Source organism: Belonocnema kinseyi, chromosome 9, assembly GCF_010883055.1.
Source record: "Belonocnema kinseyi isolate 2016_QV_RU_SX_M_011 chromosome 9, B_treatae_v1, whole genome shotgun sequence".
In the NCBI taxonomy this organism is placed as follows: Eukaryota; Metazoa; Arthropoda; class Insecta; order Hymenoptera; family Cynipidae; genus Belonocnema; species Belonocnema kinseyi.
This window is the reverse complement of record NC_046665.1, coordinates 82,487,327-82,514,614: the sequence shown is the minus strand read 5'-3', so window position 1 is coordinate 82,514,614 and position 27,288 is coordinate 82,487,327. Positions and strand designations below refer to the sequence as shown.

Here is a 27,288-nt window from a genome sequence, read left to right as displayed (position 1 = left end):
AAAACGGAAAATTGTTGAAGTAAAAGATTTTCATATTAAGCATTGTAAACTGAATGATATTACAATTAAAAAGGATAAAAATTCGATTAATTATTTTTGAAAACTGTTAAAATCGAACATTGACAGATTTTTCTTCTCAAAATTTGTAAAATTCTCGGTCAAAACATAAATTCATTGCCACTTGCTGGTATTCTCCGCTCCCAAAAAATTCCCGATCATTTCCAAATCACTCGAAATCTCACAAATTTCAAAATTCATCCACACAAGTTTAGTCATCTTACCCGTCAGTAGGAAGAATAAGAAAACGATGATGAGCGTGTATCCAAAATAGAGGAAAGTTGACGTCGCATCTTCAATGTTTAGTTTAGTCATAAAGTAATGAATGCAGTAAATTAGGAGATAAAAGGCTGTGAATCCAGATGTAAGAAAACTGCGCCACCACCAGTGATAATCCTGTAGAAGAAAAAAAAATTTCAAGCATTATTTTTATATTTTTTAAATAACTAATGATATTAAACTATTAAATAAGAAAAGATCGAATTTACTTACTTCTGCACAAAGGTGGAAGTAACAAAGAAGGATCGTCGTTTCCGAACAGGTGATGATTAGAATTAAAAATACCAGAAAAAGAAAGCCGAACATGTAGTACATTTGACTCGACCTGAAAAAATTTTTAAATAGGAATATTGGCAAACAAAAACAATGTGCCGATAGAGCTTTCAAAATGCTCTTAAAGCAGGGGAAATAGGGCTTTTTTAATGAAAATAGGGGAATAATTTTTTTTTTTAGTTGACTTTTTCATCAAACAGTTGAATTTTCAACCTACAAACATTAATTTGGAACTAATTAGACGAATTTTCAACCAAGAAAACAAAATTCAATCAAATTCTTGAATTTTAAAGACAAAAAGACGCATTTTTCAAAACAGTTTATATTTTATAGTCAAAAAGTATATTTTTTTGTACTAAACAATTAAATTTTCAATAAAAAGTTAATTTTTAACCAAAAACTTAAATGTTCAGCCGAATAGTTGAATTTTATACCAAACTGTTCAAATTTTAAGCAAAAAAAATTCTATCATGTAGTTGAGTTTTCAACACCAATAAATATGTATTTTCTAAAAAAAGACAAATTTTTAATCAAACAGTAATAAATAAAAAAACAAAGATAAAATTAAAAAATAAATAAATAAATTTGCAACAAAGAAAGATTTTTTAGTACTGAATATTTGTGTGAACTAAATTGTGAAACTTTCAAACCAAACATGCGAATTAAAAAAAAACAAGTGTATTTTCAAGAAAACAGTTAATTTTCAACAAAATAGTTCAATTTTCATGAAACAGTTGAATTTCCAACAAAAAAGATGACTTTTTAACCAAATATTTGAATTTTCACGAAAAAGAGATGAATTCTGAACTAAAAATATAAAAGTAAACTTTTTCACTAAAAAGAATTAACTTTAAAATAAAAAAAAAGATCTTTTCAAATAAAAAAAATGAATTATCGATCCAAAAGGACAAATTTCCTATCTAAAATAACGAATATTCAACAAAACAGTTGAATTTTCGATAAAAAAAAGATGACTTTGACAAAATAGTTGAATTTTCAACCAAATAGTGGAAATTTTAACCAACAGATGGAATTTTCAATCCAAAAGTAAGAAATTTCTATTAAAAATAACGAATGTTCAACAAAACAGTTGAATTATCGAGCAAAAAAAGACGATTTTTTGACAAAATAGTTCATTTTTCTACACGAGATGAATCTTCCACCAAAAATTTTCAAATTAGTTCAACTTTTAAACAACTAGTTAAATTTCGAACCAAAAAATTACTTCGCAACAAAATAGTTAAATTTCCCACCAAAAGAGACGAATTATGAACTTCAAATATAATATGCAGTATACTTTTTTAATTTAAAAAAACTAACTTTCAGCTAAAAATGGTATCTTTTCAAACAAAATTTGCATTATCAATCCAAAAGGACAAATTTTTTATTCAAAATAACGAATATTCAACAAAACAGTTTAATTTTTGATAAAAAAAAGATAATTTTTTTGAAAAAATACTTTAACTTTCAACCAAATAATAGACTTTTCTATTAAATAGATTTAACTTTTAACCAAAACAAGATGAATTTTCAATCCAAAAGTACGAATTTTATATTCAAAAGAACGAATATTAAAAAAAGTAGTCGAATTTTCGACCAAAAAAGATCATTTTGTTGACAAAATAGTTGAATTTTCAACCAAAATATATGAATTTTGAACAAAATTCTTGAATTTATCATCAAAAGGAGACGAATTCTGAACTAAAAATTAATATAATAGTATACTTTTTAATTTAATAAAAAACAATCTATCACATACAATATGTTTTCAAACAAAAGTTGAAGTTTCAATCCAAAGGGAACAGTTTTCTATAAAAAATAATGAATATTCAACAAAACCGTTTTATTTTTGAGAAAATAGTAGTCGAATTTCCAACCAAATAGTAGAACTTTCACCCAAAGAGATGAATTCTGAACCAAAAATATAATAGCAAACTTTTCAAACCAAAAGACTTAACTTTCAATCACAAAGGATTATTTTTCTGCTAACAGATGAATTTTCAATCCAGAAAAGGCAACTTTTCTATTCAAAATAACAAATATTCAACAAAACAGTAGAATTTTCAAGAAAAAAGATAATTTTGATGACAAAAAAGTTTAATTTTCAACCAAATAGTAAAAATTATAACCAAAAGAGACGAAAATATAAAAAAACTATAATAGCAAACTTTTCAACCAAAAAGACTTAACTTTCAAACACAAAGGATTATTTTTCTACCAACGGATGAATTTTCAATCTAAATAGTAGAAATTTTAACCAAAAGATATGATTTCTGAACCAAAAATATAATCATAGTCTTTTTAATTAAAAAATTATTATCTTTAACGAAAAAAAGTTGTGTTTTCTTATTGGGTTCTATTAATAAAAATTACAATTACTGGTTATTGAGTGTCATACGTACCAAAGAGAATTGAGAATAAAGAATAATTGAATGAAAATACATCCAAAGGGCAACACGCCTCCCATTACAACTCCTGGTATTGCTTGCGTGTAGAAGCTCTGTTCAGGAATTTGTCTGGGGATTTGATTCGTCCTTACCGGATGTTCTAGCGGCTAAACAATTTATTTTGTTCAATTCAGAGAGATTAGAAACTTAAAAATGTGAAAAAGGTTGTAATTTTTGGACAACAAAATGGCATTAAGAAAATTATATAAATTTTACATTCAAATGTCATTTTATTTGATATAGCATTTAAAAATAAATTTCGTTGTTACATACCCGTTTTCTGAATCCAAAGTAGGCTCCGATAAACGTCAATGGAACCGAAATTCCGAACCAGAGCGCTAAGAGAGCTACAAGTGTGCTGAAGGGAACAGCAGCCGAACTTCCTTTCGCCCAGAATATGAGGTTCATCACGAAGAATAAACTAAAGACAACCCTAAAATATTCACAAAAATATTTGATAAATTAAATATACTCAGATCTCACAGCACAAAATGATCTAAAAACTGGGAAAATAAGGTGAATTTTTGAAAAAATAAAGCAATAATGGGAAAATAAATCTTTTGAACTAAAATTAATGTTTTGAAAACTAAAAAGAATACATTTCAACCAGAAACAGTATCATTTTCAATAAAAAATTGAATTTTTACCAAAAAGGTTGAATTTTCAAGATAAAAAGTTCATTTTTCATCAAGGAAGATGGCGTTTGTGTTTTAAAAGAAAAGATGAATTATCGATGACAAATATAAACAACAAATTAATTTTTATTTGCAACAAAAACGATCAAAAGCGATGGAAAACGATCAAAAGCGATGGAATTTAACTGAAAACAACGAATTTTTAACTAAAATCGATAAATTTGTACAAAAAATTGATAAAAAAAAAAAAGAATTTTCGAACAAATATTTCAATACAGTAATCAGGGTGGCCGTTTTAATCGACGAAATAAATTTTCGGTCATTTCCCCGTTTTTTCTCAGTTCGCAACCATTTTTCACGGTCAATGAAATTAAAAAAATGGAAAACTAAAGTTCAAAAATTTTCCACTAAATTAAAAAATCAATAAATGAACTTTAAAATTTTCAAAATATATAATTTTAAGGAATTTTTGGCTACAAATATTAAATATTGAAAAATTGAAAAATTTTAACTGAAAACTTCTTAAATTAGAAATTAAATTGTTTTCTTTTTAAATAGTTTAAACATTCTTGGAAAGCTTTAAAATTTTATTTAAAAATCTTGAGAAATCTAAAGTTGTTTTAAATTTAAATTATTTTGGAAATTTTTCAGAATTTCTAAATATCTGTCAAAATTAATTGATTTTTTTCTACAATTTTTTAGAAAATCCTGCACATTCTAGAACATTTCTTCACAATTTGGATGTATAAATAACAATTAAACATTTATTATTTGTAGGCGAAATTTGAGTAATTTTAAGAGATATGTAAAACTTGAAATGATAGCCCAATATAAAACAAAATGTAGATATTCGCAGATTTTAAACACAAAAATTATATTGTTTTCAAGAATTGTAAAAGGCTTCAAAAGAATAAAAACATTTTCTTAAGATTCATAGGAAAATTACATTTTTCAAATACAATTAAAATTGTAACGTTCAAAGTTTAAAGGCTCTTCGAAATTTTAACGATTCCAGGCTTTCTATGTCAAACGATTCAGTTAAAGATTCTTTACTTTTAAATATTTGGTTTCAATTTACTTGTCTTAAATAAAAATTCAAATATTGCTAAATATTCAATAATTAATTTTTTTTTTAATTAAAAATTTCAAATTGAATGGGTTAAAAATGGAATATTTTAGACTGAAACAATATTTTAAATGTAATAAAATGATTTAATTAAGAATATATTATTATGAAGTTATTTTTAAGTTGAAAATAGTTTATAAACTTTCAGTCACACGTTCACATTTGTTTAATGACTCAGACTTTTAAATAGAAACCGTTTAAGGGGTAACATCTATGTAGGGGGCTATATTTGAAGGTCATTTTTAAGATTTATTTTTAAAGAGATATAATATTCCAATCAAAATCCAAGAAGACAAGTTTATTACACATACTATAGGGAACATAAATTAATTTTTTAGGATTATTCAAAAACAAAATGATCCCTTTAGCGGACCCAGAGTACAGCTACTTTTTTTCAAAGACCTCCACGGCCACCAAGTTTTTGTCGCCAATATTTGTCTGAGACAAAGAAATTAATTTTTTCTTAAATGTGGAATGGAAAGCTAATGTTTCACGTAACACTTTTCAAAAATCTAAATTTTTCTCAAAATCATGCATTTTTGAACAAAAAAAATTTTAAAACAAAAAATCGCCGAAAAACTTTTATAAAAAAAAATTTTATATTATAGAAAAAATCGTACGTGAGACGTTGGATAATAATGTTTTAAAGATTCTGTCAAAATTTCAAATTGATTGGATAAAAACTTACGGAGTAATCGTGGTGGCCGATTGAAAAAAAAGCGGTTTCGAAAAAAACGCGTTTAAAGTTTAAAAATTGCCTGACCGCATGCTGGGGGGGGGGGGGCATGCTCTCGACAGCTGGAACTCTGTGAAAATTTTTGTTTGAGAAATCGTTTCTGGACATTGTTTTTGACATAATTACGTACCAATTTAGCTTTTAAAAAAAATCGATTTTTTGACATTTTTACATAGATGTTACCCCTTAAGTTTTAATGTGAAAATCTGAAAATTATTAAATTTTGAACTGATTTAAAATCTGTATGTCAAATAGTTTTTGTTCATTTTTTATTACTTAAAGTACAGACAGATTAAATAAAAAATTATTTATTTATTAAATAAAAATGTGTTTTATCCAAAATTTTCAACATCAAAGGCTTTTATTTTTTATTTGTTCGAGTCTTTAAGATAACATTAAAAAATTCTTTAAATTCAAAATGTAGGCTTAAAAATAAAAATGATAAATGGAAAATTTTTAAAGTAAATAAATTTTGAATTACGCATTGTAAGCTAAATAATAGCATAATTGACAAACATAAAAATCGTACTAATTATTTAAAAACTGTTGAAATCGAACGTGGACAGATTTTTCTTCTTCAAATTTGTAAAATTCCCAGTCAAAAAAAAATTCACTGTCATTTCCTTTTTTTCCCGGTCTCAAAAAATTCCCGGTCATTTCCCGGTCCAGCGACCACCCTTATTAATATAAAGCTACTTTTACAAATGAAGAATCATTGTTATTTAATTACATGACAATTTAAAAAAATTAAGCACACTCTCAAAACAATAACAGTTAGAATTGATATTTCAATTTCTAAAAATCATAATCTTAAATCAAACAAAAAAAGACGAATTTTTAACAAAATAGTCGAATCCTCAACCAAATCAACAGTTGCATTATCAATAAAAAACTATGGGAATTCTACCCAAAGAGATACATTTTTGAATCAAAAATTAGAATTATTAACATTATTATTATTATAAATTGCCAGTTGCATTTTTAAACAAAAAATAATTTTCAGTCAAGATAGAAAAAAATGTCAAACATATTCTCGAATTTTTACGACAAAAAAGAGAATTTTCAACAAAAGAGTTGACTTTTAGAGTCGAATTTTCAACCAAAAATGGAATAATTCAATTTTCAGTTGAAAAAATTAATTTCCAACCACAAACAAATGTACAAAAAAAATAGTTAAAATTTCACTCAGACGAATCTTCACTAATAAAATTATTATTTTTTTTTAAATTTAGTTCAAATTTTAACCAAGTAGTTTAACTTTAAACAAGAAGATTAATTTTCTGCTATAAAAGACGAATTTCCAACAAAATCTACAAATTTAAAAATAAAAATGGAATGTTTAAATCAGTTTAAATGTCCAGGTACATATTTTTTTTAAAAGAACGAATGATACAATTTTTAACAAGAAATATTTAAATTTCAATGAAAAATATATATATTTTTAAAAATATTTTCATGTACATACCCTGGACTAAGCATTGCAGTAAGGAGAACATTTGACTTCCACTTTTCACCGCCAAAACTTTTGTACATTCTAGCAGAAATGTAACCAGCGGTAGTTCCCAAGCAAACAAACAACACCATTGCACAGGTCATCAAAGCCCCTCTATTTGCAGGAGAGAGAAATCCGAGACAAGCAAAGGCTGTAAAGATGTCAATAAATCTTGCAATCCGTAACAGTAGTTTAGGAAATTTAAGGAAAAAATAAATGAATAAAATTTCTTAAAGTTGGATGATTTTGAAGATCTAAAGTCGAATTTTTATTTAGAAATCTTCCAATTTGAAGAAATTAAGAATGTGAGACATCAAATTTACAGAATATTTTAATCATAAAACTTGAGCCTTGCATGATTTTTAATTGTAAATTGTAAAAATTAAACACTTCAATTTTAAAGATCTAAAATTTTTAAATGTTACAATTATAAACTCTTAAGTTTCAAATATGTATCATACAAATTCTAAAATTTTAATGATTTTGGCAATCAAAAGTCAACTTTTCAATCCTAAATCTTCCAAATTAATTAAATTTCTCGTGTGGATCATTTTGTTGGAAAAATTCAAATTTTGAAGAGATACAATTGAAAATTTTTCAGTTCTAACGATTTGCAATTTCAAATTCAATTTTAAAGATTTATAATGTCAAGTCTTGAACTTTAAAGATAAATAAATTAAAATTTTTTAATTTTTATGATTTTGAAAATGTTAAGTCAAAGTTTCAATTATAAATCTCCTAAATTTAAGAAATATCCAATGTAAATGATAAAAGTTACAGATTTTTCGAATTAAATTTAAAAAATTAAATCTCTTCAATTAAAAACAAAGTTACGATCCAAATTTCTCAATTTTTAAGAGTTATAATTGAAAATTCATGAATTTTGAAAATATATAATTAGAAAGTATTCAACTCTCAAGATTTATATTTTAAATACATGTAATTCGGATCATTTTCTTCGAGTAGTTAAATTTTGAAGAGCTACGACGGAAAATTTTTAAATTTTAATGATTTGCAATTTCAAATTCTCCAATTTTGAGATATTTACAACTTAAAACTTTTGAATTTTTAAGATGTATAAATAAAAATTCTGAACTTGTGATGATTTTAAAGATCAGAAGTCCAATTTTCAATTTTAATGATCTGCAATTTAAAATTCTTCAATTTTAAATATTTACAATTTAAAACTCTTTAATTTTAAATGTGTTTGAATAAAATTCGTATATTTTGATGATTTTGAAGATCAAATTTCAAGAGTTTAAAATATATAAATCTCCTAAAATGAAGAGATTTCGAATATAAATCATAAAAATTAAAAAATTCTTAATTGTAAAACCCAAAACTTACATCATTTTCGTTTTAAATTGCCGAAACGAAAAAATCTTCAATTATAAAGATTTACTATTCAAAGTTATAAAATTTTAGAGAGTTACAACTGAAATCTGCAAAATTTAAAGATGAATAAAAAATTCTGAAATTTGGATTATTTTGAAGACTAAAAGTAAATTTTTCAAATCTAAATCTTCAAAATCGACAAAATTTGTAACACAAAATCATCAAAATCGCAGGATTTTTCATTGTAAATTTTGAAAATTGTACTCTTTAATTTAAAAAAATAATAAAAATTCAAATTTCTGCAATTTTCAAGAGTCAAAATTAAAAATTCTTGAATGATTGAAATATAGAATGTTTTTATATAGAAAAGTTTTTCCTTTTTATTAATTCAATTTTAAAGATTTACAATTGAAAATTCTTCAATTCTAAAGAATTATGTAAAATTCTTCAATTTTGAATATTTGCAAATGAAGACTCTTCAATATTTAATGTGTTTAATAGAAAGTCATGGAATTTTCAATAAAAAAAGATGAACTTTCAACCAATTAGTTGAATTTTCTGTTATAAAAATTAATTTTCTACAACAAAAAAAGACATTTTTAACAAAATAGTTAAATTTACAATCAGAAATCAATCGTCATCCAAAAGAGTTAATTAAAAAAAAGCAGTTAAACTTGCAACCAACTGGCAGAATTGACAAGCAAAACAATAAAAAAAATTAATTTTCAACAACAAAAACAAACAAATTTTCAGCACAATAGTTAAATTTTCAACCAAAGAAATGAATCTTAAACAAAACATTAAATTGTTGACGAAATATTTCAACTTTCAAACAAGTAGTTGAATTTTCCACCAAAAAAGATGAGTTCTCAGTGAAAAGCATATTTTATATTTCAACCAAAAACAATTCATTTTCAACAAAATAGCTGAATACTCTACCAAAACAAATGAACTTTTAGTCAATCAGTAGAATTTTTAACTTAAAAAGATTTTGATTTTGAATGAAAAACAGTTAAATTCAGCAGTTTGAGGAAATTGAAAGAAAATTTTTATAATTTGACAATTATATTACCCAGCGTAACGAGGGTCATGAAAAAAACTTGAATTCCTGAGCCTAGGAATACGGAAAGAAGCATTCCTTTTCGAGGAGGACGAAACACATCTCCATGGACCAATTTCCACCCAAATTCCTCCTGAGCATCTTCTCCTGACTCTATCTGGAAGTATACCTGTTTTGTTGCAACGTCAAGGTGTAAAAGTCACTACAAAATGTCTACAACTCACGCAATCAGTGTCATAAAGCAAAGCAAAAAATGAATATAAATCACTAATTTTAAAATAAAAAGATAACAGAGTGCAAGTAAATAGATGAAAGAAAGTAAAGAGGGTGGCGATTCAGCGGACTATTTCAAATTACCAGTTATTTCCCGGTTTTCCCCGGTCAAATTTTTCAATTTTCCCGGTCAAGTAAAAGGAATACATTCATAATTCATAATTGCAAAATACATAAAAATACATACACATAAATTTTCAAATATGATTATGAATCTTTAACTGCAATAGTGGAATTCTAAATCAAACAGATGAATTTTCAACTAAAATAATAAATATTTAACTGAAATACTTGAATTTTTATCCAAAAATATGTATTTTTGAACAATAAGAATAATTTTCAAACAAAAAGATTAATTTTCTACAAAAAAAAATACAATTTTTCAACAAAATACATGAATTTTAATAAAATAGTTGAAATCTCAAAGGAGACCAATTTTCATCCAAATAGTTGAATTTTGAACAAGAAAAAAATCGATTTTTAACAGAAAAGGGAATAGTTACATTATGAGTAAAAAAATTAATTTTCATCTTAAATGATGAATTTTAAACTAAAATGATGAATCCTTAACTGGAATAATTGAATTTTAAACAAAAAATGAGTTTTCAACTAAAACAATGTATCTTCAACTGAAATAGTTTAACTTTCAAATAAAATAATTTTTACTGAAAAAGATAAATGGTCCATCAAAACTTAAATAATTAAATTTTAAGTTGAGAAAATCAACGTCGAACCAAAAAAGACGAATTTTCAACTGAAAAAGATTATTTTTCAACCAAAAATTGAATAATTAAATTTTCAGTCAGAAAGCGTTCAACAAAATAATGAATTTACAACTAAAATAATGTAACATTCAAATAGAATAGTATTTTAATTTTCGGTTTAAGAAAAAAATGATTTTCAACCAACAAAGAAACAAATATTTGAATAAAATAGTTAAATTTGCGGTAAAAAAAATTCCTTTTCATAATAAGAAAAAAAAAGTTTTCAATCAAACAGCTTATTTTTCAACGACAAAAATTGTAATTAAAATTGTAATGAATCTTTTATAAAGAAAATTAATTTTCAACAGAAAAGTTTCTTTTTTAACCAAGTAAATTTATTTCTAACCTAAAAGATGAAATTTCAACTAAAATGATGAATATTTAATTGGAATACTCCAATTTTTGAGGAAAAAGAAGAATTTTTAAACAATGAGAATAACTTTCAAAGAAAAAATCATTTTCTACCAAAAAAGTATTTTAAAAAAAAATAAATAAAATGCGTGAATTTTCAACGAAACGAATGATTTTTCAATGAAGAAAAATAAACCTGCATCCAAATTGTTAAATTTTGAACTATAAAAGGTCAATGTTAAGCTCAAAGTGGAACGGTTAAATTTTCAGTTGAAAAAATAAACTTTCAACCAAATTGATAAATTGTTAACTAAAATTATGAATCTTCAAGTGGAATAGTTGTTTTATACCAACCAAAAAGATTAATTTGCAACCAATGAAATTAATTTTCTACACGAAAAAGACGAATTCTCCACAAATTACATGAATATAAAAAAAGTTTAAGTTTTATATAAGAAATATCCTCTATTAAACAAATAGTTGAATTTCCATCCAAAAATGATCAAATTTCAACAAAAATTAGAATAGTTGAATTTTCGTTAAAAATTTAATTCTTGACAAACAAAAAATTAGGGTTTCAGAAAAATAGTCAAATTTTCAGTAAAAAATTCCTTTTCACCCAAGTAAAAAAACAAGTTTTCACTAAAATAGCTCATTTTTCAACCAATGAAATTAATTTTTAATAAAAATGATGAATCTTCAAAAAAAAAAATTAATTTTCAACCAAGTACATTTTTTCTAACCCACAGGATGAATTTTCAACTAAAATTATTAATACTTAACTGGAATACTTGCATTTTAAACCGAAAAGAAGAATTTGTAAACTGGGAGATTAGCTATCAAAGAAAAAAATCGTTTTCTACCAAAAAAGATCTTTACCAAATACGTGACTTTTCAACTAAATAAATTAATTTTTAATTTAAAAAGAAAAATTTACATCCAAATTGTTGAATTTTGAACCAGAAAGAGGTCAATTTTCCACCCAAAACAGTTACATTTTCTACTGGAATAGTTAAATTCTTAGTTGAAAAATTGATTTTCAACAAAGTAATTACATTTTTAAAAAGAAATTATATTGTAGTAGTTGAATTTTAAAGAACAAAAAGGTAAATTCCCAACGAATAATGTAAAAAGAAAATTATATTACAATTCAGAAATATTTCCTCTTCGAAATACTTCCGGTCAAGTCGCCACCCTGGGTAAAACCATCAACTAGGAATAGAAAAAAAAGTATAGTTACCTGATTGTAGCGAGCGATGTCTTTGTGTAAAGTTCGAAGCATAATCATTGCTACCATTCCCGACAGGAATAGAACGATCACAAGTGAATTCAAAATACTGAACCACTGGATATTTGTGTGCGGCATTGATTCCAAAATATAGTCCCATCTAGAGGACCATTTGATAGTGTTGTTTTCCTGAAAGATTTGAAATATCATTCATATTCTTGACAAATTTAAAAACAGAATCATTAATGAGGATCACCGCGAGACTTAATTTTTAAAATTCACTGACTTTTTCTTCACTACCTGGTTATTTATATTTAAAAATCAATATTCACATTTTGTAACATTTTTAATGTAGAATCTTCTATAAATAGAATGAAGCCAATTTAAAGTTAAAGATTTGAATTTAGGAGAATTCAAAAAAGTTCTAGTTAAATTAAAAGGAATAAAAACGAATTGGGAAAATTTTTTACATCCAAAAAATGCCACTGATTTCAGTAAATTTGGAGTTAATTTAAAGGAATTTAAAGGAAATGCGAAAAGAATTTTATGAAATTAATAAAAATTCAAAGTGACTAAAAAAAATATAAATGAATTGTAAGCAATTCTAAAATATGAAATAATTTTTTGAATTCAGAAAGTTCTACTAAATGAATATAAAAGAATTCAAGGGAATTTAAACGGATTTGATTAAATGTCTAAGCATTCAAGTTTAGTTTAAAAGACTTCAATTAAACAAAAACTAATAAACATTCAAAAAAATCCGCTAAACTAATTAGAATTGAGTGCATTAAAAACGAATTCAAAAATGTCAGAGAATTACAAAGAATTCAAAAAATGACAGATAATTAGAAAGAATTAAAAATAATACATGATAAATTGATATAAGAATTTAGGGTAATTTCCAAATTAATTCAAATTAATTGCAAAAAATATCTTGAAATATCTTCAATAATTTGAAACTCTACAAAATTCCTCACTCCTTGTAAATAAATCCTTTTAAACCCATTAAAATATTATAAAATCCCGTGAAATTCTATGAAATTTAATATTTCCTGAAATCCCGGAACCTTGAGAGCTTTTAAAATCCATTTAAATAATCGATAATCTTCTAAAACATCTTGAAACCAAGGTCCTGTAAAATTGTTTTATATCTTCCGAAATTCTAAGGAATTATTCAAAAACGCATAAAATTTTTGACAAATCCCTTAAAACCATTTCAATATTTTAAATCCTTTGGAATCTTTTGAAAGCCCTTCAAACTTTTTAAAGCTCTTGAAAATGCCTTGGAATCTTTTTAAATATCCTGAAATATTTCGAATCCTTTGAAATACCATTTAACCACTGAAATTTATTGACAACTCTTTGAATTATTTAAAAATATTTCAAAACGTTTAAAATCTTTTGAAATCCAATTAAATTTATTAAAGATCTTGAAAATTCAATGGATGTTTTTTTCTTCAAAATATAATTCAACTGATACTAATTCAAAATATATTTATATCTCAAATCTTTTAAAACTCTTAAAGTCTAAAATATTTACAATACTTTGAAATCCCTTTAAATTATCGAAATTAATGTTAAATTCCTTGGAATTTTTGAAAATATTCCTAACCTTTTAAATTCATTAAAATCATTTTAAAAACTTAAAAATCAAATTTATTAAAACTCTTAAAAGTTCCTTCGAATTTTAAAGAATACCCTCAAATCTTAACAATTTTATGAAATCCCATAAAATTATTGAAGGAAATTGCAAATTCCTTGGAATCTTTTAAAGTATCGCAGAATCTTTAAAGTTCTTTAAATTTTTGAAAAGACCTTTAAATTAATTAAATCTCTTAAAAATTCCTTTGAATTTTAAAGAATACCCTCAAATCTTAAAATTTTTATGAAATCCCATAAAATTATTGAAATAAATTGCAAATTCCTTGGATTCTTTTAAAGTGAAAATCTTAGATTAAATCCCCTAATCTTAAACATTCTTTAAAATCTTTGTGAATGCCTTCAAATTTGTTATAGCTCTTAAAACTTTTTAAAATACCGAAACATTTTAATTCATTGAAATCCCTTGAAATTATTGAAATTCTTTAAAGTTTTTGGTAATACTTTAAAATATTTGAATATCTTTGAAATCCTACGAAATTCCTCAATTCTTATAAATAAATGCTTCGAAATATAGTAAAATATTATAAGATGTGAAATTTTATGAAATCTAACATATCTTGAAAGCATTGAAAATGTATTAAACACTTAAATCTTAAAATAATTAAAATCCCTTGAAATATTTTGAAATCCCGTGAAACTTTTTAAATCTTTTTAAAATGCATTTGGAGTTTTTAAAATTCTTTAAAGTATTTTTAATCGTTTGGAATGCCTTCCAATGATTGAAATATATTAAAAATTAATAAAATCATTCGAATCCTTTGAAATTATTTAGAATGATTAAAATCTATTAAAAATTTATCGGAATCTCTTGGAAAAATACTAAAATATTCCGAAAGAATACTAAAAAAAAATTTAGAAATAATCATAAAGGGTGTCCAGCGATTCTTAGGAACGAAATTCAAGGTCGTTTCCAGGTTTTCGAAGTCAAGTTTTTCCAGGTCTATTTTTTAAATCAAATAATGAAATAACTATTTGTTATAGATGTAAAAAATGTGCAATTTCATTTTTGTACTGGTTAAACATTTTTAAAGAAGGCAGAACCATAAGCATATAAATTCTTAATTTTTTGCGAACTTGAGTCGTCTTTCAAATCTTTGAAATTCTTGTGAATTCGTTGAAATACCTTAAAGTACTTAAAACCTGTTTGAAATCTTGAAATTTCTATAAAATCTTTTTAAATTAAAAAAAAAAATTATAATCCTTGAAATCTGAAATCTTTGTGCCATTTTTTAATCTTGACAATTTTATAAAATCTTTGAAATGGTCGTAAAAGCTTCTGGTTTATTGTACTCTTATTGAAATCATCAGAATTCTCTTTTCTTTTAAAATCATTATGAAATTTTAATGAAATCTTTCAAACATTTTTAAAATCTCTCTGAATTATTTTTTTTTCATTTGAAATCATTAAAATATTTTTAATTTGTATACAATCTTTTGAAATCTTTGAAATCTGGTTTGGCATACCCTTTTTGAAATCTTTAAAATCTTTTGAAAGTTTGAAAATCTTTGGGAAATGTTTGTGAAATATTTATCAAATCTTTGTTTGTGAAATCATTTTTATTCGTTGAATCAATTTTTTTTAAAATTCATAATTTTTTTTTGGTTCACTGGTATAAAAAAAGATACTTAAAAAAATAGTATTCGTTTTTTTGTTTCCGATTTCAAGAAAAAATGTGATAATTTGGGCCAGAAAAGGAGCTCTTGCGCAATCGCCTGTACCGCCGCCATATTGGATGGCAAAAATACATATATTTTTATGTTCTCAAAATGTGTAATTAGCTATACTTAAAATTTCAAAATTATCAAATGAATGCAAGTATTAAAAAAAATCTTCGAAAATTAGCTGATTTACACTAGGACCACACCTTAAAGTCTGTTCATTGAAATTTATAAAATAATGGGTAAAATCTACAAAAAATGCTTGGAAGTTCCTTTATTTATTCTGCCATCAGTAAAAGATAAATTATATCTTGATAAATAAAAAATTTTTCAGTAGCAAGATTAAAAAGAAAAATTTTTTAATTCAAAATTTCTCGTCAAAAATTCACGTTGATTTCCAGGTTTTCAAGGTCACCGGAAACTCTGTATTAATATCTACTTACTATAAAGTGTACAGAGTAGGAATATTTCACATCAAGCTTTTGCTTCGGTCCTAGATTTTCAGCCGAAATTTCCAAAGGAGGTGCATTTTTTGTGCAATCCAAACCAGTTCCCGGATGATTAATACTGCGAGGCTGTACCTTGACGGCTGAAATCAATTATTAAATTTTACGATAAATTAATTTGATTTGCAAAGTCTACGAGATTTTCTCTGAAGTTCACATGTCCCTACATATTATTCGTCCACCGTTTTCTTTGAAACCTGAACCCCACTCTTCCATGGCACCGCTATGGTAAGTTATCACCAGATCAACATGATTAAACAAGTAGTAGGTTTTTAGCTTGTTGTATGAATTCTAAAACAGAAAAAATGTGATTAAATCGTGGAAAAGAATTATGTATTTAGATACAGTATTTGTTTATTGAACTTACATCGATATCGCAGGGCGAATCTTGCGATCGAGTTTCACCGCTGTAACATCCCATCGGGAATCCGATACTACAATAATTCCGTTCGTCTGTCAATGTATAACACCAAGTCACTGGCATATTATCTGAAAAAATTTGTTCATCCAATTAATCAAATTCTTAAAAATAATTCAGAGTGTTTACTCAAATGATGGGAGAAATTCCCTGACAATTCCAGATTTTTTCCAGGCATCTCAATTTTTTTTAGGTATAGATACTTTTTACTTACTATGGAGGCATTCAAATATTTAACATTTTTAAAAACAATGGACTCGGAATATGTATACAGTTTCACGATTTTTTTAAAAATGCTTCTTTTTCTTCAGTTTATTGAAATTCAATTAATATGTTTAATTTAGAAAGCTTTGACAAATTATATTTAGAGTCTCATGAATTTGCATAATAATGTTAAACAAATTTTATTTCACCTTCTTATAATTAAAATTCAGTTCGTATTCAAGTCTAATTAAATTGAGTACTATTTTAAATTCAATTAAAACAGCTTTAAATTCCGAACTTCTCAAAGAAAAACATTACATTTTCAACAAGATAGATGAATTTTGAACCAAAAAGTTTAAGTTTCAACCCAAAAGTTTAATTTCTACCAAAGAAGGCGATTTTTCAACAAAATACATGAACTCACAATTTTCATAGTTCAATTTTGAAATAAAAAAATTTCACTTTTCAACGAAAATGGAACATTTAAGACTTTAATTAAAACTGAAATGATGGACCTTCAACTGGAATACTTAAAATTTCAACCAAGAAGATGAATTTTCAAACAAGAAAATTAATTTACCAATAGTATGAATTTTCAAAAAAGAAGATTAATTTCTACCAAAAAAGACGAGTTTTCAACTAAAAAAGATCATTCTTCAAACAAATTCAACGGGAATAGTTACATTTTCAATTAAAAAAATTACCATTTTCAAACCAAAAGACAATCAGTTTTCAATAAAATAATTAAAGTTTCAATTTGAGCAGTTCAATTTTTAGTAAAAAAAAATAATTTTTAACCCAAAGAAAAGGGAAGTTTGAACAAAATAGCTCTATTTTCAATCAAAGAGAAGAATTTAAAATTAAAATGATGAATCTTCAACCAAAAAGATTTACTTTCAACACAAGAATTGAATTTTCAACCAACTAATTCAATTTTCATTCTAGAAAAGATGAATTCTAAGCGACAAATTTATTTGTTCATATTTTAACCAAAAAAAGATTTTAATTTGCAACTAAGAATGATTTTTCAGTCAAAAGAAAGAAGAAATTGCAAACAAACTGTTCAATTTTCAAGAAGAAAGATGCATTTTCAACAAAGAAGATAATTTTCTGCTAAAAAGAACGATTTTTCCAAGAAATATATCAATTTTCACTTACAAAATTAATTTCAAAGCAAGGAAAAAACGAATTTTCAACAAGATCGTTGAATATAGTAATATAAAGCTATTTTGCAAGTAAAGAATCATTTTTATTTAATTTTATATTGCAATTTAAAAAAAGAATCATGTTCTCGAAAAAAATTCGCTAACATTTCCAGGTTTCCCAAGTTTTCCAGGTAGGGAAAACAACCTGCTTTAAAATAATTTGCTAATAAATAATATTTTTTGAAGTTAACGCAGTAACAAATTTCCTTAAAATAGGTGATTTTTTTCTTTTGTTAAATCATTGACAAATGAGTGACAAAAAAAAGTTCTATAGTTAAATAAACATGTAAAACAATGCTTATGAACTGTTTGTTCTCAAGTCTAATCTGTTTTTTTTTTAATATTAATCTTCATGGTTTTTAAGAAATTCGAATTTTAAATTTCCAGGAATTTTTCAGAGACTAATTTTTGAAAAATTTCTAGGGCAATTTACTAAAAAAATCTATTCAACATTCAAACTCAAGTCGATTTTAAAACATTGTACTGTTTGCAATATAATTCCCAGAAAATATCGTGCACACTACCGGCGGAAATTATGTACATGCATGTTTTTTTTAGCTCATAAATTAATTTTATAAAATGATATTGCAAAAAAAACAAAAAATTTTAAAACATGTTTGGCTTATTTTATATTTCAATTTTTTTGCAATATAATTTTATTAAATTGACTTTTTTCTTTTAACTTGGGCTTATTAGACGCAGATTTTTTAAAACTTTTGTTATATAAAAAAGTGTCATGTTAATATTATAAAAATGAGACAATTTAGCAAAAGCTAAAAAATTAGGCGTGTACATAATTTCCGTAAGTACAGTACATAAAATAACTAATAAATGCAGATTTTAAAAGGTTTTTTTAATTACTTAATTCTAAACAATGATTTTAATATAGTAACAAATTATTAATATGTAATAGTAAAAAAGTAATTAGTTACCGCGCTCATTTAAATAATTATAGTGTCTTAGCTATTGATTAAATTAAATTAATTATTGAAAATACATTCGTATTTCAAATGAATGATTATTGTAGGTTGGTCTTCCCTGATTGTTTAATTAAAAAAAATATATCTCACCAACAATCCAGTGGTGTTGATAATTAAGCGCCATTCCTTTTTTGAGCAACTGCAATTTTCTTTCCGTCTCTTCAGTTCCACCAACATAGCTTTTTGTACAAGCCTCTTCGCAGGTGAGATTTTTCATAAATTCGATCTGAAAAAATTACGAATCACTCCTAAATGAATTTTCTTCTATCTTGATTAATCAATAAACGGAACAAAATTTCTCTTTACACGTTACCTTGTATGGAGAAGGACGAATACGTTCTCCAAATACAACTTGTCCTAAATTTTCAACCGGTGATAAACTTTCGTCCGTAGGACAGAAGTCGAAGCTAAAAACCATTATTAATAAAGAGTGAAATATCAACTAGAGTTTATTTGCACAATGTTTGTTGATGGCACATACTATAAATACTGTAATTTAAAGCTATCCATAATAATTATATTATTTAAAAAAAAATTGTTTTCTTACTGGTGATATTCGTATGGAAGTGCATTTTGTTCCGTGTTGAGTCTATTTACATACATAGTTATCTCCGACTGAAAAAAATATCTTGCAGTTATTACAACACCAGAGCAAACGCATTAGAGTGGTCCAAAAGTTCATTGGAAATTTCATTTTCGAATTTTCATACGTATTGCCCACAAATTTAATCGAATTCACAAAAAAAGGTGTGTTTTTGGTTGTTACAAAAGTGATGTTTAAATATTCCGCAAGCCCACGAAGTTTAACGCGTATTTCCAATAACAAAAAAAAAAGGTTTTTTTGACATTTTATTCCGAATCTTCAATTTTAGGTGAATTAAGATAAAATTTCTCTCCAAAATTAGGCATAGGATAGGAATCAAAACCATGTTCAGGGTGGCGATTTGGCGGACGATTTCAAATTCCCGGTCACTTCCCGATTTTTCCTGACCAAGTTACTTTATTTTCCAGGTCAAAAAAAAGTAAAATATTAATATTTGCCGCAAAACCCTAAAATTTATTTTAATTCATGATGTTCATTCTAAATTTCTTTTAACACAATAGAGCAAAAAATTGTAAAATAAATGAATTTCCGAATAAAATTAATGAATCTTCAACTAGGATAGTTGAATTTTCAACTAAATGATATATTTTCAACTGAAGTGATGAATATTTAACAAGAATACTTAAATGTCCAACCAAACGATGAATTTTTAAATAATAAGATTAAGTTGCAATGAAAAAGGTTAATTTTCTACCAAAACATACAATTTTTCAATAAAAGCCATGCCTTTTTAAGGAACTACTTGAATTTTTAATTACAGACGACAAATATTCAACCAAACAGTTGAATTTTGAACTAAAAAAAATATATAATTTTCAACAGAAAATGCAAGTTAAATTTTTGGTTAAAAAATTAATTTTCAAATAAAATGATAAGTCTTCAACTGGAATAGTTGAATTTAAAAAAAAAAAAAAAAAGAGTTTTCAACTGAAACAATGAATCTTCAATTGATATAGTTCAATTTTTCTATCAGAAAAAATTATTTTTGACGAAAAACGATAAATTATGAACAAAAGCGGAAATAATTAACTTTTAATTTTAAAAATCGACGTTAAACCAAAAAAAACAACGTATTTTCACATAAAAAATATTACTTTTTCGGCTGAAAATTGACTAAGTGAATTTGTAGTCGAAAAATGAATGTTCAACCAAATAGATGAATTTTTAACTAAAATTATGGAATGGTGTACAGGAATAATAGTTACATTTTCAGTTTAAAAAAATTGCAACCAAAAAAGAAATAAATTTTCAAGCAAATTTTTACATTTTCGCCAAAAAATTCTTTGCCTAATAAGTTGCCTTATTAATTAAAATGATTAATTTTCTACAAATAAAGTCGAATTTTTCCACTAAGTAGATAAATTGTCAAACAAAAATTTAATTTTTAAATAAAAAATATCATTTTTCAACCCAATAGTTATACTAAAAATGTATTTTTAGCAAAGTAGTTACATTTTCTACTGGAAGTTAAAATTTTAGTTACAAAAATTACTTTCAACAAAGTGCGTACATTTTCAAAAAGAGATGAATTTTCAATTAAAATGATGAATCTTGAAACAAAAAAATTAATTTTTCACAGAAGAGTCTAATTTTTAAATACAGTAGTTGAATTTTTAACTAAAAAAATATACATTCGCTACAAACAATGTGACACAATTTTCTATTATAATTCAGAAAAAATCTAAAAACTACTTGAAGTACTTTATTTTTAATTTTAATTTGGAAGAGGGAACTTTTAAATTGTGACGAATTCTGACTTGAAACAGGGATTTTTGAAACTCTTTTTTTCGAAGTCTTAATTATAATTCTATTTAAAAAAATGCTCCGCCACTTTAGATAAAGAAGAAATCACTTCTAAATTGACAAAAATTATTAAAAGGATGAAAACTTGAATTTTACTGTAATCAGAAGTAAATCCCCGTTTTTTAAATTAAATTCTCAGTCATTTTCCGGCCAATGAAATTCCCGGTCATGTCGCTAACCTCATTTTAGTATAAATTATTTCTAATACATAAAGTATTATTTTCTACTGATACGTTGAAATAAATTGTTCATACATTTTATTATTGTTAATAGGAATCTTCTCTTAGATAAGAGTTATAAAATCACATTTTTCGATTTTTCAAAATTGCTTTCAACTTTTCAGTTGGAGCGAGACAATAATCTATTAAATTTAACATAAACAATTATTTAAACCATTTATTATTTTTATGATGATATTCTCTCAAAATAATGCTAGATAGTTGTGGTTTTTTCTGAGATTTTTTTACAACTTGTCACTTCGAGCGATGCAATTAGTGCAAGTTAGCAAACATAATTGTTTAAATAATTGATTATAGTTTGTAACTTGTTAGGGCGAGATAATAATCAATTAAATTTAGCATAAACAATTTCTGAAACCATTTATGATTTTTTATGACAATATTCTCTTTGAGTAATGGTAGAAAGTTGCGGATTTTTCTGAAATTTTCAGCTTTTCTTTGAATTTCTAGTTAGAAGCAAATGATAGATATTAATGTTAATTTAAACAAGAAAGCTTTTAGTAATTACTTCAAGGAAAATTTACATTTACAAGGTGACGAGCGATTGTAAGGATCAAAATTCAAAGGTCTTTTCCAGGTCAAGAAGTCAAATTCAAATTAATCTTTTGCGAACATAGGTCATATTTGTGAAATCTTCAGATATATTTCAAAATCTTAAAGTCTTTAAAATCTTTCGAAGTATTAAAAATCTTTGTAAAGTCTTGATATTTCTGTGAAATCGTTGAGATATTTTTTGGAATCTTTAAATTTTTTTGTAAAATCTTTGAAATGCTTGAAACTTTTTGAAATTCTTATGAATTCTTTTAAATATTTGTGAAATCATTTGTATTCGTCTGAAATCGCTTCAATATTTATAATCTTCTAAAAAATGCTGAAATCATTTAAAATCTGGTATAATGTAACCCTTGTTGAAATATTTGAAATTCTTGTAATCTTTTGAAATCCTCATGAATTCTTTGGAATATTTTGTATTCATTTGAAATCTTCGTGATATCTTTTGAACTCTTCTAAAAAACTTTGAAATGTTTTGAAATCTTTAAAAAAATTTTAAACCTTCGTGATATTTTTGAAATATTTGTGAATTTTTTTATTTCTGATGGACACGCATTTTTCAAATCCTTATGAAATGTACGAAATCTTTGAGAAATTTATGTGAAATCTTTTAAATCTATTGTATACGCCTTTTGAAGTCTTCGAAATCCTTGATATCTTTATGAAATCTTTAGAAATCTTTCTTAAATGTTTGTTTGTGCAATCTTTTGTATTTGTTGAAATTATTCAGTTACTTAAAAACTTTGTGATCTTTTGAAATCTTCTAAAATGTTTTAAAACCTATGTAATCGTTTCAAAATTTTTAAATGATTTAAATTATTCGAAATCTGGTGTGCACGGCCTTTTTAATCTTTTAAATCCGTGAAATCTTGGTGAAATGTTTAAAATTCTTTTAAATATTTTTAAATCTTTAGAAACATTTTGCAACCTTTTGAAATCGGGAGTACACTCAAAAACCTTGTAGTCAACCCCTCGAAAAATCTGTTGTATGTACATGGCTTATTCTAATTCTGAAACTGAATTAACATCGAACTTTTCAACTAATAATTTTTATAATTCGTAAGTTGAATATCACCAAAAAAGGTATACTTTAATATTATATATTAACAGAGAAGAAATGATAAACTTATACAATTATTCACAATATTAAAGTCTATTCATTGCAATCTATAAAATAATTACTACATTTTACAAAAAGCATCTTGAAATCTCTTTATTTATTCTATAATGAACGAAAAATAAATTATAACTAGATAAATAAAAAACTTGTTGGTAGCAACATTCGCTAAACATGTTTGCCATTGTTTAGAAAATGTATTTAAACATACAATTATCAGTAGGAGTTATTACTTTATGAATAAGAAACAATTTGTATTATTTAAAAGATATTGACGACTCTGAATAAAATTTACAAAAACTTTTTTCACAGGGAAAATACGTGCCGTCGCATGAACTTTCTAAATGTTCTTAAAGTCGGCATCGTTCCCAAAGACTTCATAAGGCTTGCGGAATCTCTAAAAATCTTTAAAATTAAATATGACTTACGATAGTTTAATATTTTCAAATGCCTGTGAGTGATTTTAAATTCTAAAAAATGTATTACTCCCCTCTATAACGTATTTTAAACAGCGGGGTTCCAAGAACTCGTTATCGATATAAAGTAAAAAAAAGAAATCTTTCGGTCCAGCGAAATAAGGTTATGAAACACGTCAAATTTACATCAAGAAATTTTATAAACTTCTCAAAATTGAAGCAAATATGATAGTTTGGAGGAAAATCCAAAATTTAGTCAATTGCATGATAAACAACTTTAAAAATGATAGGTATAAAAATTATAAAACGTATAAATCCTTGACTACAAAGACAAAAATGACAAGAATGTCATCGCACCGATTGACGCATTTATGATCGAAATAAAAGTACTGTAAAGCTATAATTAATGTACCTTGCATGTTTTCGTTGTTTCGCCGGCTTTACAGTAGTTGACAGGTGCCAATCCGGGCAAATAAAATCCCAGAGCGCTGGGAATTACCCACAAAACACACAACAACCATACCGACATTGTTCACGTTCAATTGTTTTTTGCTGCACACTAATTCAACTATCACCAGATTTGAGAATAACTACATAAAAGTGCGATCGATATTCGACATCCTACCCGTTATTCAAATAACTGTATTAAATATTCTTGTTCGTCGCACTCATTAAGCGATTTCGGATTTTTGGATGGCGACTGACGGACGACAACGACGACTGGCGGTGCTGACACGTCGCACTTAGTCATGGATATTTTGGACCGATAAACCAATGGCTATTCAAATTTCCCGCATTTCAAGTTTTCTCGAATTCGGGTGGATTCACATTTTTCAAAGATTGCATTCACAGGGATGGGTACATATAAGTAAAATACCTGACGTAATTTGCGAGGAATGAGGAGAGTATACTATTTCGAAATATAAATTAACACTTCCAGAAAATTTTGGTAAAATCAAGTAATATTTTTGTTATCTTGTGAAACCACAAGGGTGGAGTCCAGGGCTGGGAACGTATACTACTCGTATTAGGTCTTTTCACTTCAATCAACAGCTAACTTCACTTCGTAAATTGCTGAGGGAAAACAAGGGACCAAATCAAAGATCCAAATGCATGGACTTTGTAACAGCATGCGCTGTTTTCGAACAAGTATATCAGGGCGCTAGTACCCTATTACTAAGTACTTACCAGTTAATAGTTTTAAGAGCGGTAAACATTTGACATAATTCAAATGATACAAGACATTCAGTATATTTAGAAATTTAAATAGATCGTTATTATCAGAAAGAATAATTATTAATTATGATTGACAATAGGAAATTACATAACAACTCCTCTCTGTACCTCGAATTAATAACTTCTAATAGCTAGTTGTAAAGGATCAGAAGTTAGCATTTAAATAGTTATGTACACTCAGGTAGATCTATATATGCATATGTATATATGGATCTATCAATGCAAATAGGTTTGACAAGCCATGTAAAGGGTTAAAGCGACAAGACGCCCCTCAGACGCCGTAAATTATGTTCTATAACGCGATTTGACAGAAAAACGTCAATCGACGAGAATCGTAAAAATACGTTTCTGAGAATTAGAATCTCATTATTTTAGCTTGAAATATAAGGGCGGCGCTTAATGCACCTCATCATGATTGGTTAATTTAACATTAAATTATGTGACGTCAGCAATTCTATTGGCTAGGAGGACAACTCCCACCCTTTTTGGGTAAAAACCGAGGTTATAAATATAAGCAAGAACATAGAAAAAGCCCAGATATTTGCGTCTCTCCGTTTGTATTTCAAATAAAAAATCTGCGACACTCGCTCTCTGAATTATGAAAATTGGGCTTAGAATATTTTTCTCTGAAATTGTTAATCGAAATTCAAGTCCAACAAACTTTATTTACTCCGGTAATTCGGTACGGTTCGCCGTGGTCGACTTAGTCGAACTAAATTTTAAGTGAAGTGAGAATAGAAACCATTTAATTAAAATTGTTTTAATTAAATAAAACTTTGAAAATGTCAAACCTGAACGAAATCTTATTTGTGTAAACAAACTGTTCTCGGCGACGGAATAGGACATTTAATCTTCATTAAAGGATCTTCAATATTTAAATTGAAGTTAAATAAAAACTATTGATTTGTTCTCTAAATTATTGTGTTGTGTCTGTTATTTGAACCTCGACCAGTTCGCGCGGTTAGTGATTTTTATCACTCAACGTCGGCAACGAATCCGGGATAAAACAGATCGAAATATACAAGTCTTCAAATCGACAACAGCGCTGGAAACGTAACAGATTCAGTTCATTTTTGCCCTATTCTGCTAATATCTTCGTAAAATTTTCTATATAAGTGTATTTGAAAAATAGTTTTTATTTTTTAATTTTTATTTAATGAAAAAATAAAATGATAATAATGATTATCAATCACAAAAATATTACAGAAATGAAGTTTTGTTCCATGCCCCCGCTCAACTTTTCCCCTCAACTTTTAACAAAGTGAAGTTAGATGATTGTTGAAGTGAAAATACCTAATTAGGTATTTTTACTTCAATCAACAGATAACTTTACTTCGTAGATTGCTGAAGGGAGAACAAGGGACCAAATGCATGGAACAAAACTTTATTTCTGTAATATTTTTGTAATTGATAATAATTATAATCATTTTATTATTTAATTAAATAGTAATTAAAAAATAAAAACTATTTTTCAAATACACTTATGTAGCAAAAATTAGCTTTTCCCCTCAGCTATCTACGAAATGAAGTTAGCTGTTGATTAAATTGAAAATACCCAATATCATTGGGCGTGTCTCCCTTTGTTCTTGAAGTTTATTAAAGCTTCGCAGGGATACCCTAGGCAATTTAAGTAGTTTTTTACGGTAAATTACTAGGTATTTTACATGCGTAGTTTCTATTCGTCGTATGCAGACGGAAAATGTATCTTCCTCTCATTCTACCATGTCACGATACCATGCATTTATCTCACTCTAGATTTTCCACCTAACTGAAAATCAGAGAACATCAGGAGTGCGATAAATGCGTGGTATCGTAACATGGTAGAATGAGAAGAAGATATACCATTTGCATACGACCACTGTCCCCAACCATGGTAACTTTTTCAACTGCGCTTGCATCGCACCGACAATCCGATTAGTCACTTATAGCGCACTGATTTTGAATTATTTAAATATTCAGATTTAATATTTATAATAAATAATGATTGAGAAATGCCCAAATAGAATTTTCCTAATCTTGAAATAATATTTTGGAGTGACAGATAGAAAAAATTCGATTTTAATGAAAGAGGTTATGAATTCTGAGTTCAGAGAAATAAATCAGTAATTTCTGCACTGATAAATATTATATCATACATTTTTTATAATAGATTGAAGAAGACCTAAATTACAATAACTAATTAATTATTGTATAAATATTATAAAACATAAATAATATTGTATAAGATAATCAAATCATTAATATTATTATTAATATTATTTTTTACATAAAAATCGAATAATTTTTCATCTATTACTCAAAAATTCTAATTTATATTTAAGAAATGACTTTAAAAGAATTTTTAAATAATTTATTATCATAAATAATAATTCTAAATATTTATATAATTCAAAATCAGCGCGCTTACAGTAACCAATAGGGTTGTCAGCGCAACTCTAGTGTAGTTTAAAAAGTTCCCAAGATTGGGGACACTGCGTACGACATGTAACAAGCTGAAATCCACCTTCTGCTGGCTCGTTGTCTGATTGATGGGTTCAGTATGGATTGTGAACCATTTATATGGAACCGGGAAAATATTTAATTTGATAAAAATAAATCATGAAACATTTAATTGCAGTAATAAAAGTCATT

General features: G+C 26.0%; 1 protein-coding gene across 2 annotated transcripts in view; it reads right to left on the bottom strand.

Annotated features, from left to right (window-relative positions):
• Positions 1–24,164, bottom strand: part of LOC117179710 (transmembrane 9 superfamily member 2) — a 28,895-nt gene extending 4,731 nt beyond the window's left edge. The window contains exons 1-14 of one of the 2 annotated variants that reach the window (XM_033371747.1): positions 23,834–24,164; positions 19,238–19,305; positions 19,004–19,097; positions 18,781–18,916; positions 16,251–16,372; positions 16,051–16,174; positions 15,821–15,966; positions 12,069–12,245; positions 9,453–9,609; positions 7,019–7,196; positions 3,330–3,489; positions 3,012–3,163; positions 550–661; positions 282–453 (exon numbers count right to left, since the gene is read on the bottom strand). In XM_033371747.1, coding sequence (XP_033227638.1) covers positions 282–453; positions 550–661; positions 3,012–3,163; positions 3,330–3,489; positions 7,019–7,196; positions 9,453–9,609; positions 12,069–12,245; positions 15,821–15,966; positions 16,051–16,174; positions 16,251–16,372; positions 18,781–18,916; positions 19,004–19,097; positions 19,238–19,305; positions 23,834–23,950 — 1,915 coding nt within the window. In that variant the 5' untranslated portion in view covers positions 23,951–24,164. The remainder of the gene's footprint in view (positions 1–281; positions 454–549; positions 662–3,011; positions 3,164–3,329; positions 3,490–7,018; positions 7,197–9,452; positions 9,610–12,068; positions 12,246–15,820; positions 15,967–16,050; positions 16,175–16,250; positions 16,373–18,780; positions 18,917–19,003; positions 19,098–19,237; positions 19,306–23,833) is intronic. The other variant, XM_033371748.1, reaches the window with a different exon arrangement.
• Between the last annotated feature and the right edge of the window lie 3,124 nt (positions 24,165–27,288).